Source organism: Labrus mixtus, chromosome 19 (genome assembly GCF_963584025.1).
Source record: "Labrus mixtus chromosome 19, fLabMix1.1, whole genome shotgun sequence".
NCBI lineage: Eukaryota > Metazoa > Chordata > Actinopteri > Labriformes > Labridae > Labrus > Labrus mixtus.
This window is the reverse complement of record NC_083630.1, coordinates 9864495-9884698: the sequence shown is the minus strand read 5'-3', so window position 1 is coordinate 9884698 and position 20204 is coordinate 9864495. Positions and strand designations below refer to the sequence as shown.

Below are 20204 nucleotides of genomic sequence, written 5' to 3'. Positions count from 1 at the left end.
CGGGAGTATTTTTTATTCATTCACTTTTTTTTTTTACTGAGTTGAAATGTATGAAGTTTTACCTTGAGACACAATGCTTTGTTAAAGTCCTCAGGATTTTTACTGCATTCAAAAGTTGGAGGTGGCCAACCCCGTCTAGTTTTGTACCTCCACCGGTCCTTGTCAAAGTCTGATGGTAGTTTTCATGAAGAGCGCGGTTTTACCAATCCAGCACCTGGTGAATTTGTCATTTGTAACTGCAATTATGGTGGCACTGTATTGTAATCAATCCTGTGCACCAGAAAATGCTCTGCCAAAATACCAAAGAGAAAGAAAAGTGAAAGGAGAAGATGATGATAAAAGTTTTCTGTGAGTGCGTTTGTGTTTTTTGTTTTTGCATACGCTGCTGTACAGGCATGCCTAAAACATATGTGTCAGAAAATGATAAACTGCAGAACTCATGACTGCAGGAAAAAATATAGAAAGTGAATAATGTTCAAATCTGGCTACTTTATAATTCTGTAAGGTGACGCAGTACACTTCTCTCTGTGTCTGTCATAGTCATACTACATGTGAATGTTTACACTTTAAATCTTCTAGGAGGTAAAATGTATTATTTACATTAAATCATTTTCCTTTTTAACCCGTTGACTTGCATTGTAACCACGCAGTTGACCTTCTTTCCGCTGTCATATTGCTGTATTTCAAACTCTGAAAACCCATCTTTAGCTGTCTATCCTCATTCACCTCATTGAATAGTGTATGTAACCCTGATTATGTCCAATGGGTGGCGCTGCTGTACATAATTATCATTGTCTTAAAACTGTGGAAAATACCGGTAGAGACTTGGCGCTGCACAGCTCCTCAGAAATCTCACAGAACAAGAACAAACGTTCGGATACATTTTTTTTCCACATATCATTCATAGATCAACAATCATATTTTAGTTCAAGGAAATAAATTTGACAATAAAATATATAACTACGATTCCTCAGAAAACATGGTCAACCGCTCGGTTGAGTTGCCAGTCTACGCAAACGGCCTGGCTCAAGTCGCTAATTTCTTATTTTGTTCACGTTTTCTAACCATTGCTACTCATTCATTTTGTTAAATAAATTATAGGTTATTTTAACAAGTTCTACTCTCTGTCATGTTTACATATGATAAAAAATAAACATTTTGTTTCAAAAATGAAATAAATCCATTCATGCCCAAAGTAACCCTAAACAGGCAAGTCAACCAGCTGGTTGACCTGCATATCTGCTTCCTGATTGGTTAATCTGAAAAATTTAACCTGAAATGTTGCTTAATGAAGAGGCAGGAACACAATTTTACCAACAAATCATTTTTTGCAAATGGATTTCTTAGTGTGGAAGTCAAAGGGTAAATAAAGCTAGGGGAACAATTGCCAAATTGGTGCACAACAATAGACCAGAATACAATAATTATAGTGTTTGATTCTTAACATGTCCAGGGGGGAAACAGTCCCTCCAGGCTAAATTTATTTCTACAAATCTTTGCTCCACCACCTCCTCATTTTGAGCCAGTATGAACCCTGATCTTCATACAATATATTATCCATGTTTACATGCACTTGACCTAAGTTTAATCATGGAAACACTATCCTCTACATAAAGAGGATGTGCCCAGTAGAGGAGGAGGAGGAGAAAAAGGGCATTTTTTTTTGTCCATTCACATGAGTGTCCCTTGGTTACTGCATCAACATGAGGTGAGCCTCGCTACAAACTCCATGGCAACATGACAAACACAACTGCCCATTCATAGAGAGGGGAGATGCCTGGTGTGTAGGCTGTAGTGTGTGCTTGTTTATATACTCTCATGTATTGTCAGTTGAGCTCTGTCACACTGTAGATAAGAGCTTTTTACACTCTTCAAACCTCTTAACGATTATTTCTAGCTTAGCATGCAGGAGACACAATACTGCTGGGTATCCATGTACTCACTTCTCAAACATTTTGTACCACTCTCAGCTATGTGTGAGCTGTTTGGTCTGAATATAAAGTTCATATCCATCAAGATATGAATCAGTAAGACACCTAAGCATGCTCAGTTGAATCGTCATGCAAAAGTAAGGCATAAAAGGGTTACTGCAGCAGGTGAAGAGGAATCGAAAGGCCTCGGGGCAAAGCTTAGCAGCTATCCAGGAGAAGGAGATAAAATCTGACTCTGCCTTACATAAAGACATACTGGATACACTTTGCATCTTACAAAAGTAGTCAAAAGCACATTTCTATTTCGTTAAAGTAGGTGATATTGTGTGGGGATGAGTGTGGCTTTGCTATGCTCTGACCCTCACTGACCTCTTCAACCTCATATTGTTCTTTTTTATTGATATTTAATCACATTAGTCATTCCTTTGAGTGCGGTCATTTCATGACCCACTTCCCTCTTCAAATTAGAAATGATGGTGCAATAAATTTAAGTTAGTAAAGTAATTTGCTCTTTTTTTGATTAGAAGGGACTGGACTATCAGAGCTACTGCAACATGACAATAGCTTTTATGGTTGCACAAGGCAAACAGCAGAGTCGTGCAGGCATAAAAAGTTGCCCTCCAAATTCTTTTAACTATCTATTAACAGCCTAGTGGGCTGTTAAATTAGCCAGCGGAAAATAAATGACAACACCTCAGTAGTTCTATATACAGAGTTGTAGTTTTTACAAGATACTTTTTTGTAGCGAATGGCTGGTGTGTGTAAGTCCACATCTCCAGTATAAACAGTGGAAAGTGAAATGTGCAGGAGGGGTTTGGAATCGGAATAGCCTCAGAAGTTTCACCAAAGAGGAGACAGCTGGCGCCATCCCTCTGTGTGCCTCCTTCTGTCTTTTCCTTGCTTTCTCTCACCATCAACAAAGCTTTTAGATTATGTGAGAAAGAGACTTTCTGACACCGTTTTTCTCTCCTTCCTATTGTTTGCGACCAGATCTCACCCACTGCTTTTTCCTCACTCTCCTTGTCTGTGCTGTTTTCCCCACAGCCTCTCATCTTTCACCCTGAGGTTGTTCAAAGACTTTTCCTCCTCTCTTCTTTTTTCCATCTGTCTCTTTCTTTCCCTCTCTCTCTCTCGCTCTCTCTCCTTCTCTCCTACTGCTGCTCTGGTGTCTGTCTACAGGTGGAAAATGTCCAGCAGATGCTTTGGCTGAAGCCCAGAGAGCTGCTGACTTTATTACCATGGCAGCTCTTTATCACCATGGACGCCGTCTATCAGTGCAGTGACCAGCGTCCTGTTACCTGGTCCAGGTCCAGCTGGCATATGTGCAAACATAAATATGCTCTGACCACTGAGGAGAATTCCCAGAGGGCTTCCCTGGCCTACTTTCCTACTAAAGTGCCTCTTGAGTTTTCAACTTTGCAGTGACTTAACGTAATCTCTGCACAGCCACCAATAGATCTACAGTTAATACTATTTGGAAACAGATCAAATGTAACATACTGCATTCTTTGCACTTCCACACTCATCACATCAATAAGACTGGCAGAAAAAAGTTGCAATTTACACAAAATACACCACGGACATATCAGTAAACAGCAGTCAGGTCCCTCTCACATAACAGCTCACACATATGCATGAGCCAACTGTTCTCTGCACACGACACACACAGCCAGTGAAGCCAACACTGAAATAAGTACGAAGATTACAAACAACTAAAATTTTTCTAATAAAAGACCTTTTCAATACATACACTTAGTATTATTTTCTATAGACGCAAACACCCACAAACACAGCAACTACAACATTATACACATCAGTGCTTATATTTTTCTCTTACAGCCTGCATCACTTGTAACTACATCTTTGTCACTTGTTTTTTACGTGCAACAACACACACACACACACACACACACACACACACACACACACACACACACACACACACGTCCTTTCCATCACTTCCTTCCATAACTGCCTCTCTGCAGTCCGCTCTTTACTGAATCAACGGACATAAAACAGGTGCACACGGCCTCTCTTTCATTCACACAAACACCTCTCAAGTCACTCTTAGGAGAAGTGTTTCCTACCATCTTTGCGGTAAAGGTTGATCTCCACCTTCCTCTCTTCGGACCCCAGCAGGGCCTGGGCCATCTGGGCGATGGCCAGTCGCTTGGTGTCGGGTCCATACAGGAAGTTACACGTACACGGCTTCTGCATGATCTCTGCTCGCGAGTAACCGCACATGTGGCAGAAGCCATCGTTGCAGAAGATGATGGCGCAGTTCTCCACTCTTGCATTGGCTATGACGAACTTACGACCTGTTGATGGAAAGAGAACAAAATTACTTAATCTTTAACAGACCCAGCAACAATCACATCTAATTAAAGAAACAAAAGTGAGGGTGACAAATGAGCAAATTACATCAAAGAAAAAAATGTGAAAAGCCCAAGTTTTATACAAGTAGTATTTCAGGAGAAAAGACTTCACATTTGTCAAAACTTGATGTTACTGAATACACCTTGATTAGTTTTAGATGATAATAATTTTTACTAGGCAGAACATAAATGTGACTCTTCCTATATTTATAAAAGGATAATGCAACATTAGCTCAGCCTGGGGGATTTGAGTTGAGAACAAGACAGTCGCCGATCCAAGTCCTTGTATGGAGTATGAAAGTCTGTCTTGTGGCTGGAGAGGTACCAGGTCACTTCCTGAGTACTGCAGAGCTGCCCTTGGGCAAGGCACCAAACCCCAACAGCTCTGGCGTGCTCCCTGTGTAGCGGCCCCACTCTGACATCTCTCCATTAATGCATGTCCACAGGTTCTGTTTGTGCCTGTGTGTTTCAGTACACATGTATAACATTTGAATTAAAGTATGTAGAATAAAAAATAATTAATTAAATGTTTCCATACCAACAGAGCATTTGTTTCAACAGTTATCAAACTATGATAATTCTAGTGTACCCCCTCAGCACATGTGAATAAGTGTTGTGCAGCTTCTGTCTAAAATGTGTGTCTGTTTTCCTCTTTATAATGTAGGCCTGCGTACCATATTGATCTATGTAAAAACATGTACATTATTACATTGATGTACCCCATTAAGTGTGACTCTGAACACATTGTTCCTGTACTGTGACTGATTTACTTCCATTCAAACTCATAATACATAATACACAGTGTTTCCCCTAGGTTTACAGCATTGGGGGGTGGGGGCAAGCCGACATGCCGACACGATGACACAAACACTTGAAGGAATCTTGGTGTTCATGCGTTACTTTTAATGACAGATGTCCTTTTCTATTGGAAAGGTATCCTTAAATGACTTATTTCTGACTCTATCCACTATCCTATCCCTACAATAAAGGCACAAAAAGCACAAAAATAAATCTTTAAAACATTTTTTTTTTTAAAGAATCAATATAATGGTAGGGGAAACACTGATACATTTCAAATTATACATAGCAGTTATACATACATTTCAAAAATAGGTAAAACTGTGCTAACTGGACAAAACAGACTGACAAGAATTAGGACTCAGAAACGGGCCTGAAATATGGCGAATAAAATAACTTCAAACCAAGACTATATTAGTTTTAAAGACTTAGGAACAGACCTAATGACATTTAAAAATGTTTTAAAATTCATTTAAAACCTAACAAATGTAAATTAATATTTACTGTAGGTCTACGTGTATTCATTCAGCTTCAACCTACAGCAGGATAATTACAAAGCTAGTAATGACTTGCTGTATCAGAATATCAAAGGAGTAATCAGAACTATTATTAATTTTACTATTCAAACTAGCCTTCAGTCATTACTCACACCTGTGCTTATAATCAAGCCGGCATTACATAAGAATATAGAGAATACAGTTATTTAGAGTGAAAAAAGGCTCAGATTAATATAATATAATGAACATTTTTCATCATATAATTCTAAAGGGAAACACGTATTTAATTTGTATTTTTTATTTTTTAGATTCTCATTATAACCCAAAACGTTTATGGAGGCAACACTTTGCACAAGTTTCATTTCCTTAGACACAGTTAGCAATAAAAGCTGCTTCTCTTTCTCAGGTGAAGAAATTCACCTGCGCATTTAATGTAGCAGTTAATGCTAACTTACAAACGCACCTCTCTGAACCTAACAACGAAATTAAGCTGTAAAGTTAAATAACAAAACTAAATTAAACCTTCACAAAGCTCGTCTCCTTCCCAACCTCGTATGCTACTTAAAACTAAGAAATGATTACTTAATTATTTCCCGTTTGAAAAATTTATAAATAAAACAGCTTTTTCTTTACCTGCTCGGACATTCACCTTTCTGCAACCATGCCACCTTCAAAATAAAAGACCTATCTTCAAAATAAATTTGAAGTAACACAGTAATGAATTTAAGTAATACAAAATAGAAACAATGCGTTCTTTTTACTCTTGATGCACTATCATTAATACATGAATAAAATCTTTTTTTGCCCCTGGAGAAATTTGCCTTGCATCAACAGCATGAAAGTGTAAACCACAAAAAAACATTAAAAAAACACAAAGCAGCTCATGAAACGAAACAAAATCATAAAAAATACATCATAAAAACATTGCATGATTACATGAGGAATGGCAATTGGATCAATGAATTGCAGATTGCCAATTTTATATATTATCAGAGCTTGTAGCACAAATTATTGTTCCTTAAGAAATAAAGATGCTGTTGAGCCTTTGAGAATCGTGCAATCAATTTGTTGTCAATAATTGGGCCCAGGTACTTACACTCTTAGGGGAGAGAGATGAACGTCTTCTAAAATCAATAATCACTGATTATTGTTGTCTTTGGGTGTAGAATCAGTAAATCGTCTTAATACCAGTTGTTAAGGTTGTTTGTGCCAATATCAGAGCAGAGATCAGATCATCTGCAAATTTAACTAATGTACAATTATCCTGATGACTTAAACATTCATTGGTGATGTATACAATGTAACCAAAGGTCAGAAGCCACAACCTTATGGTACTCCAGTGTGAGTGATGATTATTGATTATTGATGTTGGCTGGGCTATAGCCTACAGTAATATTACTATAACTTATCTCCTGCAATTGCCTACTTAAGAAAATGTGTCCTCATTGGTTTAAACACGTAACACGTACTGTATGTTTAGAATAGACTGCAGCTGCAAGCAATGCAGCTCTATCCTTCACAAAGCTCTGATGTGTGTCTCTGTCTCTCTCTAAACCACTTACTGAAGAAGGAGCCATTTGACTCCATGGCCTCAGTCTGCTCAATGTCACTGGGTGATCTCAATTCACTCAGGGAGCTGCAGTTGTTCCTGAGCACACATAGACACTTGCACATGGTACCTTACCCAGTAAAGTGACTATTTAGTTGCAATACAGAGTGGATAAATAGTTTCCAGATTGTGCAGGGTGAATCGCTTGTGTGTCTTGTGGGAGAACATACAAACAACATAAATGTGTGTAGTTGCATGAGGACTATGTGGACTTGTGATTGTGCTGATGCTTCATGAGGGTGATAAATGGCCTCAACTCAAAGTGCCTTAAGCTTCTTGGGGGGACAGGGGGGGCAATGTTCCCTGCTACTTTTACTCTGTACTACTTTACTCAGGCCCTACTGTGAGGAAGAGTGCTCTCATAAATAGTCATATGAATGGCTGGAGGGAGACGAAGGACGGCTCGTGAAAGAAAAGGGTGGGTGAGGCGAGCGACAGCAGGAGGGTTGGATGAGGATGAATAAAGGGATGGAAATGGGATGGTGGGAGAGGAAGTCTTTGGGAGGGGAGAATGACAGAAAACGGGAGATAAAGTGGGTTAAAGGACGCAAAGTGAATGACAAAGAACTGAAAGGGAAGCGAGAGGATGAATGGAGGGAGATTTGACGAAAAAGATACCAGAGAGTGGGAATGGAGGATAAGTAGTTTGTCAAGGGAATCTGACCACATTTCTCAGGAAAAGGGCTGCATGAAGCAAATGGTGTGGAGATTGAAGAGTAAAATCAGTAACCTTTTATCAGAGTCTTTGTCAGAACATGCTTCATTTGTGGCTGTGAATTCAGTTCATTTGAATTCAAAACACCATACAAAAATATGTACTTGCAACTGTAAACAGCAGATCAACATCCAGATCAGCAGATACACACACATAGGATTGAGGCAGTTTCTTCAACTTTGACTCAGGAGAAAAAATCTGACTTTTAAAATTAAAACGAATCAATGATTTAACATTTATCGTGATAATTATATTGACTGATGTGAATGCTTTGTTGTGATATCATTTTAGTCATATCGCCGAGGCCTACATAAAGGTGCTGGTCGGAGGGCCCTCTGTACATTTTTGCCTAGGGCCCCAACAGACTCTGGAACCCCCACTGAGTACAATGTACATCTTATATATATAATGAAGTGGCAAAAACAACACATGGAAATGTTGTGCAATTTCAAAAAGGTTGGGGTGACATTGGAAACAGTTTTGTGCATGACAGAAGCTCCAGGATTTCTTCTCAGAGTTGCACTCAGTCTTGTCGATGTCTTCTTTTATTGACTTGGTGGGCTGTGAAACTGAATTGCCCTTCTGGGATTTATAAAGTATTCTGAACTGAATCTGAAAAATCAGAATCTTTAGATCAACAATTGCGATCATTCAGATGGTCTCAATTTGGTGGTGCGATGGTCTCGCACATTTGAAAGACACTAACAAGGCCCATCTCAAACAAGACATTCCCTATTATAATGAGAACAAACTCTATGAGACACACACAAGTATTCTTCAGTGCACAGATATGGTGGTTCTTTATCAGGAGAGGTTTTTGGGAGCCTTGAATAAAGTACAATCATGACCATAAGACTCTTTTAGGTGACACAAAATAACTTTAATCCAGCCAGAAGATTATTGTTGCAGTAAACAAGCCAGCACACTCTGTCACAAGAACCAGCCTGAAACTTTTGGTAATTTCTGTCCGCTGGTGATAAATCTTCCTCAAAGACTCCGGGCTGTTGAAAGGGAGAAGCAACTTATTGCTGCAGTGAACTCTGAGAGATTTTCTACCTGTAATTGCTTCTTGCACAGTATGACAGACTTCAGAACTTGATCACAAAGTACCTTAAACACAGAGGCAGCTTTGGGGAAACTGGATTTAAAGTTGAAACACCATAATGTTTAATCTGTTTGTGATGTACAGAATGTCTCGACAAACAATAAGACAGTGGGATGACTCTAAACGTCTTAGGGTATTGATGCTGACACTTTTTAGAGCGACTTCAAATATCAAACCTGTGTATTTCTTTCTTTCTTGATCTTTGAGTTTCTTTTGCTACTTCGGCTCATCAAAAGATTTACAGTTGTGAGCACATTCCTGAAAGGTGCTGCATGGAGCGGCTGTAACTCAAGAGAGGCAAAGATAGGAATTCAATTGACTGATGCCGACTCGGTGAAGGCCTCGCACCAAAGACTTTGCAAAAAAATAAAATAAATGAACGCAAGTTAGACAGTGTGCTGGTGTTTTTGGTTGCAAATTTGGACACTTCAGGATTGTCAATATCATAATGTACAGGTGTAGAGAAAGCCTGTATGTTTTGAATCAATAGATTTTGATGTTGTATTTTAAGATGTAAGCCATTTACATTCCTTCAAGGTAATGTTTGCAAAACCATAAATCGTGCTAATTGTTTTCACAGTCAATTAATACAGTCTTTAAAAAAAGCATTGATAAGGGCTGACCTAATCTGTGTCTTATAACTGAACTAATAGTTATAAACTTAACGGTCTCCATAGGAGGAATTTTAGGAGGGCAGTGAGAGGTTTATGCTTCTGATATTTATCGTTTCTTCTTTACCTCACACGGATCAGGATGTTTGAACTTTATAGACAAAAATATAATATTATAATATTGATATACCTCTTTATTCCTTCATCCAATTGACTATGTGTACAGGTGTATCTACCTCGAGTAAAGCCTGTTTTGAAGCATCAGCTGAGCACTCCATGATGTAAAAACATCACCATGGGATCAATAAAGTAATTCTATTCTATTCTATTCTATTCTCTGCATCTGAATCATTTTGGCAAAAGGTAATGCAAAATGCAAAATTTCCCTTCCTTTCCTAAAAAACTCCACACACTGAGGCAATTTCTTGTGTCTTTATTAGACTTGATTATGAAATGGCCCCTGAACAGAAATGATCCTTTAACAAGGCAGAGGTTGGAGAGTCTTCATTCGCTGTAAATTATGTCCCGCAGGCAGTCCACAGAGGTGATGCCGCTCTCTTAACCAGTTAGTTATAACTTTTATTTTTTGTCTTACTGCAGTCTGCAAGACATATCGGCATACTGGATATTTGCACAAAGTCACCCACTGGACAATAACATTTCAGACGTTTGTGTCTAAATTAGCTTACTTGTGCACAATGTTGATTTTGAGAAACTGTGTCTGCAGTTCATTTTATTTAAACGATTGGAGGCTTCAGCTAAATAGTTTAAAATGTGAGCATGTAGGTTATTGCTGTGTTGACTTGTGTGCGTGTACATGTGTGTGTTTGTGACTGAGGGTGTTGTGTCTACTTCCTCAGCAGCAACATTTCTAACAGTGGGGATGAAGGGAAAAGGAGGGAAAGCAGCAAGACACAACACAGTGTGACCCTGTGGTAAAAATACAGTCACAGCGTGTTCCTCGCTGTCTGATGAATGAGAGGTTACTAATCAGGAGAGCAGTCAAGAAGAGCAGACACAATACACTCACACAGCACGCTGCTGAGGATCAGCATCAGCACTTACAGACTGGCCTATATATAAGCTGAAATAAGTTATTATGAACAATAAAGGCTCACGGAGGCTGCATGCAAATCAGCCATAGGTCAAAGGGACATTTTAGTATTTGTCAGTGTGTAATATGTTGTATATATCAGAGGGAAAGCGAGAGAGAGAGAGTCTGTTCTCATCAGGCAATATGCATGTCTGCGATAAAATCGGCCGATACAGATAGTCACTTGATAAGCTAATATCGGCCGATATTATTGGCTGGACGATTAATGTGCTCTACTTTAAATGACTCTGGTGCTGATGGAAGGTATTTTACATTGAATTACTCTGCCCATTCAAAAAAAGTCACTCTCAGATAAGGTGGGTAAAGGACATGTTGTCATTTAAAATTACATCTTTGTTAAAGTTGTGGTAATATAATTATCTTCAAGCAAACCTACGTAAAAAGTTGACAGAAAACAAGCTAATGATTCCATCATGTTTATCCGTCTGTCCTCCCTTTGCAAATGGCATGGCTCATCCTATTTGTCCCCTAGAAATGAGACATAATTCCAAAACCACTACGGCAAAAACATTTTTTTTGGGATGGGCTCCCATTTTTTAAAGGTTTGCATTATTACTTTTTTAAAAGAAAAAAGCCTCAGTGCATACATACAAATTAATGCAAAATTACAATTATATAAATAACAATGCCTCCGAAAACCCAAACCACCATACCGCCTACATTGATGTAATTACAAGAAAGAGTAACCTTCCACATCTAGCACATTCGACACATCACTACATGACATCAATTCAGCAAACCCACCTTTAACCAGAGTTATTCTCTTCACAGAACCCACATTCCTGTCAGCAAAATCAGAACTTTTCCACTTTTTTTCCCCCAAAACACTCATCAATCAAAGTCATGCTAAAAGAATCAAAACTGACTTTGACCATTTTTCGAACATGAAGCTTACATCAATCAACGCAACACTCCACAATGAAAAACGTCTGAGCCCATTTCTCCCTACGTTAAGCACAAGATGATCACACTCTCTCCGCCCTTCCTTCATAAAACAGACGTATCATCAATCAAAGCTGCACATCCTGGATTCAACAGGCTGCTCTCGCGGGACACATAAACCGGTGGACGGGCCTGTTCAGATATTCATGGAAACAGTGGAGATTGGTTATGTGGATGCGCTTGATAACCCTGCCCCCGTGAATTAGCGCCCTCTGAGACTCATAAAGCTTGATGGGTTTGTCTGGCTGCAATGAGCACTAGGTAATACAAAGGCAGGCATGTGTGTACTGGAGTGTATTGTACATTTAATTCCCCAGCCATTGAGTAAGTGGTTGTCAGGCATTGAAAATGGCAAAAGAACAAAGTAGATGTTTTTTTTTTTCCTGAGCTTTAAAACAGCTTGAGTCCTTCGAAGCACACGATATCCTCAAAGATGATGCATGAATGAGTGATGTAGTTAGTCTTCAGAGAGGCACACAGAGAGGGAGATATAAAACAGACTGGAAACAGCCATTATGTCAGTGTAATGTGAAGAGGTACACATGTATGGATGCTGAAAAAGCAACAGGAGAGGAGATGGTGTGAAAAGGCAGCGTCTCTGTGTTCAAGCCACAGCTGGACATGAGAGAGAGCTAGTATTATTCCACCAGTGAGGGGTCAGGTACTGTGTTATTACCCTGCAGGTATTCAGAGAGGAAAATGCTCGGTTTGCAAAATGGAACCAGCAGGAAATGTGTTCATATTAAACAAGGGTAATGGTGGGCAACCATTCACAGCAAGTTAAGTGCATTTCCATTTTGTGTGTAGCACTCTTCTCTCAAAGGTGGTTCATCATGTCACCTCATGGGCACAGATATTAAGCTTTCTCTGACTCCTGTTTGAACTCTATCAGTAACCTCCATGGGACAAAAATGTTATACAATGTGGACAGTTACAAGAGATTGTATGGTACTAGAAATGGAAAACAAAGTGTTCAGATGTAAGGAGGTTCATAGTGTATTTTATAGAAAGCAGTTGAATGAATAAATATTATATATATGTATTATAAAGTTATCATGTCAGTAAATTAAGAAAATTAATACAATAATTATGCTTATGCAAAATCACACACTTGTAGAGGACACAAAAACTGCAGCGAGAACCTCTCACTATCTCTGATGGTGAGCCAATGAGCCAGCACAGAGTGCTGCAACTCAAAGAGGTGGGCGATATGGGAAAGATATCATATCACGATTTTTTTTTGGCAAAATCCCGATCACGATTTTATCCCGATTTTTTTCATACTGATCTTAAGACTAATTTGTAAGTTACTGACCAGTTCAACCAAACTCATTTCCCTGTATAATGTTTTTAAATGCACAAAAACTGTGCTGTGCTGCCTTTGTTGTTTTTATGACATCATTGGACTAACTTTAGTTTAGTTTATATATAATCAAACATAATACAGAATGTGTTAATTCTGTGACACATGATCAAAGTAAGTTTTACTGACAGAAGAGTTTAATTCATAGAGGGGGCGGGACATTGTTGATTGACAGACAGACAGTCACCATGGTTACTCACTCTCACCTGCCTGGAGCTTTGTAACGTCGTTTAGTGTAATCCCTATAGGTGCCGTTATCACAACAGGTGAGCTTCGGGTGGAGAAGCTTGTTAATAACTTTTAAAAACCGAGAGAGAGCAGAAAACACCGACATCAACATTTTAAACACCGGGGTTATATCTCTCATCACTGTCTGTCTGAGCTCCGCTCTGTCTGTCTCTCTGCAGACTGTTAACGTCTCTCCGGCTCGTTAAACGGTTTCTTGTGTCGCTATCCGAGATGTAAACTTAACTGTGCAAACTATGCAGATAAGTTAACTGTTGCTCACGCCGTGTCGGTTTGGAAAAATATCACAACAGTTGCATATAACCGGGATGGAGTTGTTTTTGCGGACATTACTTTTAAGTTTTGTTTTTGTTTTCACCGTGGCGGAGCAAACAAGGCGTAGACGCGTCTGTGTCGGAGCATAAACGGCAGCATGATAGAATAAACACATTAGCCCGGTTCTACGATCTTCCTGCTTTGGCAGATCGTCAACAAGTTAAAATCCTTCACGATCTAAGATCGTTATATCGCCCACCACTACTCAAAGGTATATATATATATTTTACCCTGAACACACCTGGACCAAATCAGGGCCAATCAGTCACACACACACCTCACACTGCACATTTATGTGGACATGTCAGGAAAATGTGGGATATTGATATTTTCATTTGGAATTAGAAAAATACACTTGGTAAGATAAGATTTTTTTGCTGGACAGCAGGAAAAAGCAATACTTTTTGTGACAATCCTTTGATAAAGGGTAAAGTGGGTCAAAACATAAATTAGCACAGGTCTCTTTTCGGCAAGTCATCATGTTATACATACATGTTATCTGTCCATAAAGCAATGGAAACACTGTCTAATTACAATACACACAATGTCCACTGTTCACGTTTCAGTAAATCAACTCTCCACCCCCAGGAGTCTCTGTTGTTAGTGACATCACTGACCACATCTTTCTCTCTCCCTGCAATTTTCTGCTAATGAGAGCCTGAGTGGAGGGAGCTGATGGAGAGGCTAATTAAAGAAAAGTGGCTGCCAAGCAGGAAAACACCATTTAATATTCTCACTCACACAAAACCACAGACACACAAAGATTCACAGATTCATGAGACAGGCACACATCCAAACACACACATATAAGATCTTCAACACACGCACTCGTTCACATAGACCCACCAACGCTGACTGAATAATTCACTAAGTCCAGACCTTGGGGGCTTTGCAGTCTGCGAGTTTGTGTGTGTGCATGGTTGTGTTTGTATATGTGTGTATTTGCTTGGAATCTCCCTGAGTGTGCTGCGTAGGCGGATAAGGAGGGAAGCCCATGTGTTGCAAGCACAAGTCAACACAGCTCTGTGCCTGCTAGCTACAGAGACAGAGCGAGCAAGTAAGATTAAGGACAAAGAAAAGAGAGAGATGTCTGGAGATACAAACAGGATGAAAGGATGAAAAAACAAGGAAATGTTGAGAAAAGGGTTGAAAGAAAGAAAGAAGCAAATGCCTGTGATTGGCTGGTTTGCAGCGACAGGCTGAAGAGGGTTTTTTTTGGGTCTCTACCGCTTTCATACTGTGCAATTGCCATGGAAACTGAAGATTTGACACATGCTAAATTCACAAACACTGGGAGCTGACACTCACAATCAATTCAGACTAAACATAGGACCCTTTATGTGCTAGACTGTGTCGCATACCACCCAGCCCTTCATTGTTCAAAACATGAGCAATATTTACCCTCAGATTTATGTAATCACAAATCAATAGCAGCATACAGACACACGATCACTACCAACTGTGTGTTTGCATTGAGTGAATCTGTTATATTCTACACCAGCTCTGGCTGTTTAATATCACCATAAAACCCATGTTGTGGATGCTATTCATCCTTTAGTTGATTTCAATCACAGTGTAATATCTCAAGTTTAAATCTAGAGGACAAATGAGGGATTTTTTTTTTTTTTAACTTATTCCCTACTGGTACCTGCCTTAGGCGGAGGACTTTGGATTGCAAGGTTATTTATTTAAACACTTTGTACGTGGATATTTTGAATTTAATGTATTTTTATTTGATAGGGAAGACATCATTTAACATAGCTCCACTGCAGACCATGAAACTGATATGTTTCACAGAGACTTTATAACTTTTGCTCATTCTTTTTATTTATCTGTATCGGCTAAACACTGGTGTACACAGAGATTCTCAGTCTGTGTACTGAATACAAAACACCAATGACACCGCTTCTAACTCATATAACAAATATTTTTAACTTTTTACAACCTGGTTAATAAGTACCCCTATACCAATGGCAGGCAACATGTCCTCATACTCACATGTTTGTGCCTGACAAGCATTTGAGAAACAAAGTTAAAGGGATACTTCACCCGTTGAAACATGAATCTGTATGGACAATGGGTCACACCTGTATATGTAGTAGTAATGTGAAATAAATTTTGAAGTTGGTGCCATCTTGGCCGAGAAAAGGCAGAAAGTGTCTTTTTGGCTCATGTAGATGAAAGACACCAAATCCCAGAATGCACAGTACCGCAGGCCACTCCCACTAAGGTCCTCCAGTTCAGAATCAGAAATACTTTATTAATCCCAGAGGGAAATTCGATCGTCACAGTTTCTCCAAAATATACAATAAAGCAGTAGAAATATAGTAATAAAAACATTTACAGACATATTTACTCCAACACATACGGCCATCACATGTTAAATCATGTGATGGTACATTGGAGCCACTGTAACTGCTTGCCATTAATAAAGCGAGATACTAGAGCCCTATAATGACAAATGCACATTTTCCAGGTCATTTCAGGACATTCAGGCCGTGATATTTTCAGGAACGCAACATTTTCAGGAGGGTGACCAAGAACTGTCTTGTAGCGCTCTCACAATTCAAAGTAGTAGAGGGGCGACAGGGTAGCATGCGGAGAAGGCGGAGGAGGAGTCTTTAATAATGGTGACTGTTTCTGGTTTAATATCACTACAACATGTATAAGGATCTTAACGACACAGACACAACAGTGGGAAATATTCTACAAGGTACTGAGGCAAGCAGTTTAGACTATAAAGCAGAGAAACTCCTCTCAGTGTGAGCGATGATATGAACTTGCTTGCGTTAAATTTACTCTTACCCGCTGCATTCACTCATCAGCTCATCCCGACTTCTTGCAGATATTTTTTCAGGATGCTGGCAAGAAACAGTCTGCATGAGGTTGGTGTGAATAATTCGGCTGTCTGCACTTACAGAAGCGGCTCACCTGGAAAATGTTGGAAAATTTTCAGGAGTGTTGTGCATGTGTGAAAGGGGCCTTGGTTTGTGAAACGCCTTAGCCTTGTTCACTGGACCTAATGTCAAACATCACATTAGTCTTCCAATCATCACCTTCAAATTCAAGTGGTTGGTACACTTCCTGTTCCTTGAAAACTCTGAGAGTGTGGCAACTAAAGGGAGTCTCAGAGGGATGCATCTGGTGGTCCCCTTGGATTTGGCATAGCCAGAAGTTGGGGCAAGATTCTCATTATCTATTTCTTGTACCCACCAGCCCTGAATGCCCACTGGAGACAACTCCAATATACAGCAAGTGGACCTTGACTCAATATCAGTCCGAACTACTAGTCCAAGGACAAAATGTGTGCTCATGTCCATATTTGAAACAGTTTGTGATGATAATAATAATAATAACTTTATTTATATAGCACCTTTTAAAAACGCAGGTTTACAAAGTGCTTTGACAAACAGCAAAAACAAGAACAAAGCAAGCTAAACCAAACACAGAAGAACATAAACAACAGCAAGAACATAAGAAATACAAAATACTAAAAATAATTAAATACAATTCAACAGAAAAGAACCCAAAGTGCACGATACCCAACAGGGCTGATGCCCAACACGAGCTGAGACCAAGAGGACCACAGATTTAAAAAAGATGTAAGAAACTAAAAGAGCTAAAAGCAAATAAAAAGATAACAGCAATAAGAAGGTAAGAGCAGTAAAAGAAATAGAAACAAAGTAAATATAAATATAAAACATAAATAGACAAAGTAAGTAAGATAAGAAATTACCAAGTTAAAACACAAGAGGAGTTAAGATAAGAGCATAAATACGAGATAAGAGCATAAATAAAGAGCATAAATAAAAGGACAGTAAGAAGTAAAAGAAGATAAAAATCGTAAAACCAGTAAGAAAAGACATTAAGAAGACGACATCACATAAAAGCAAGTCTGTAAAAGTTTTATTTTAAGGGGATCCAGAGATGTGACGAGTAGGATTAACACAGTCCACTGAGTCATACTGTGTGAATTGTAAGGGGGTGTTTCCAGCTCAATATTGTTTTTCTGCTAGCAGCCATCAGTGCTTAAAATACAGTTCTTCTGAGAGAAAGTGATGAGTCAATATTCAAAAGTAAAGCCTTTTGTATAATAATAGTAATATGAGTTCCAATTATACATAGAAAACAACAACATCTGATATGTGTTAGCAAAAACGCGGCACACATACATTCCCACTTTGCCTGCAAGCACATTTCCACTTCTACATGAGCCATGTGTCAATGATAGTGTGAATCATACAGTAAAGTTTCCAGCTGTCAGCTCACACTTTCCTCCTTATTATCCAGTAAGTCAAACTCAAACTCAGCTCCCAGCACTCCAACACTCCTCGACAAATAAGCTCAGTACATCCAACCTTCATCTGATTTGTTTATCTTCGCAGAAATGTGGCAGTATTACCCCCGAAATGGTTGCCATAGCACAACATGTCTTTCCAAAATGTACTCGTCCCATTAGAGATGCTGGCTGGACACTCCGTTGGCACCACAGAAGCGTACTGCTGGAAAAGTGCTGATGTCATCAAAGAGAGACAGCTGACAGGAGGATGGGGGGTCCTGTCATGTTTTGACAGTTCCTAGCCTTTATTTCAGTCCACTCTGGATTGCATTTTGGAGCAGCTCCTGACAGAAAGAATAAATAATACATTTCCACCAATATGCTTTCATTTATTTACTGAACGAAAAAGCGCTGACAAAAAAAAATCCCTGCTGGCACACTGTCCTCTGTGACAAAACATATCATGGGAGATACAAAGTACATATTCTGGCAAATAGATGAGGAGAGCCGGAGCTACATTTGGACAAATTCGACAAATACTCCACAGCTTACCTCTCTGGTAGGAAAGAATTGGGTTTCAAATAATGGTTTCAAAATAACTCATTTGATATTTGATACGTTCACTCACTTTTTCTTATACTCCCTGTATGTTACAATGTTTAAATGTAACCTAAAGTATTTTTTTGCAGTGTGAAATTGTCTGTTTGGGTCAGGTTTAAGAACAAAAAACGAGGAAAAAAAGAGTAGCAGCCTTGTTTGCATTTGTAATGTTCTGTTAAATACAGCCATGGTATCTTTACTGTAGTGTACTTTAAACCATTTGAATGTAAATTAAATCATGGTCAGGAACAAATCCCACCTAACAGCGGTCTAAAGGTCCCCTGACTCAAAGCCTTGGTTCACTACTTGAAAAAGCGTGCAACGTAGTGCTACTTTCCAGAGAGGGTACACAGCACTCCTGTCCCCCAGCAGTCTTTAAGAGTGATAATCCCATAATCACCACAATCCTTAATGGGCTGTTTCGCTCTGAAGTGTCTCAGGCTACAGTGTGTACAGCATCTCCCTATGCCTTAACGAGGTTATGCAGATTTATGCAAATGAGCTCTAATCCCTGGGCGCTGGGGACTCGGGGGTCTTTCAGCCTGCTAGCCAGCCTTTTCTGTTCCTCTGCTCGTAGAGTGGGCAGGGGAGTCATGGTGAATGAGAGAAGGAGTCCGAACAGGTGAGAGGGAGACAAAGGGAGACCAGATGAGAGAGGTGTGATGGAGTTTAAAAGAGCTCAGAGGAGGGGTGGATTTGATGAATGGGAGGACTAGAGAGAAAGGGCAGCTGCCAAGAGATAAAGCGGTGACAAATGGAGGAACAGGCAAAGGGCTTACAGGAGAAGGACAGGCAAGTACAGAGCGCATCCACAACTTTGGATTTCATAAGATAGGGAGGTGATAACAGGCTTTCCCCAAAAACTTCTGTTATTACAACTTAAGCACTTATTGATCCAAATGCCGATATTTGAAGATGATAAATGAATTTGGATGTGTAAGGTTATAATTAAGACAGTCTGTGTAATATTTCAGAACTTCTGGATTGAAGCAAATTAACTCATCTCTCAAACTCTGTTTGTATTACATGCATCGGCTGTAGACATCTGTTTCTTTTTGCTGCAGCACTGTATGAACCAGCTGTTTTATAGTGTAATTCTGCAATGTATTCATGAAAACCAAGCGGCAACTTCCAGCCTTGAAAAATGAAGCCAATGAGGAAGTGCAAAATCCTGCAGTTTGTCAAGGGTCTGCTTGAGGCTGGCTCCAGGATCACCAGAAGTCACATTCAAATGACAGGCAAAAAAGCCTGTTTTTACAGCATGAATTAACATGTTTACAGACTGGTACAAAAAACCAAATAGGTCTGATAAGTTAAAGTCATCAGTGGCACACACTGTACCGGGGGATGATTGTATTTTAAACGTCTCTGTTTTGATTTTGAAAACAATACGTGTTATCCATAGTAAGGTGCATAGCCGACATGATTGACAGGTGGTGATGATGTAACAGTTTGACAAGAGGCTTAAAACCCGCCTCAGGTTGACTGAAAGTTAGGGAGCATGGCGGCGGCTGCTGCTGATGAGCCTCAGGAGCCCCCGGCAGTAACAGATGGCTGACGTCACTCAGGCTTAATCCATTAATATTTACAGTCTATGATGAAAACATGTTCTGTCTATTCACTGTCTGCACATTGCTACTGCAGTATAATTTCATATTGACTGTGTGTGTGTGTGTGTGTGTGCAAGCGTGTCTTTCTTCTGAT

The 20204-nt window shown here is 39.4% G+C and overlaps 1 protein-coding gene across 1 annotated transcript in view; it reads right to left on the bottom strand.

The window, feature by feature from the left end:
* Positions 1-1370: 1370 nt before the first annotated feature.
* Positions 1371-20204, bottom strand: part of LOC132994510 (potassium voltage-gated channel subfamily H member 2) — a 31463-nt gene continuing 12629 nt past the window's right edge. Inside the window, exon 2 of the mRNA XM_061064896.1 lies at positions 1371-4249. Coding sequence (XP_060920879.1) covers positions 3999-4249 — 251 coding nt within the window. The 3' untranslated portion in view covers positions 1371-3998. The remainder of the gene's footprint in view (positions 4250-20204) is intronic.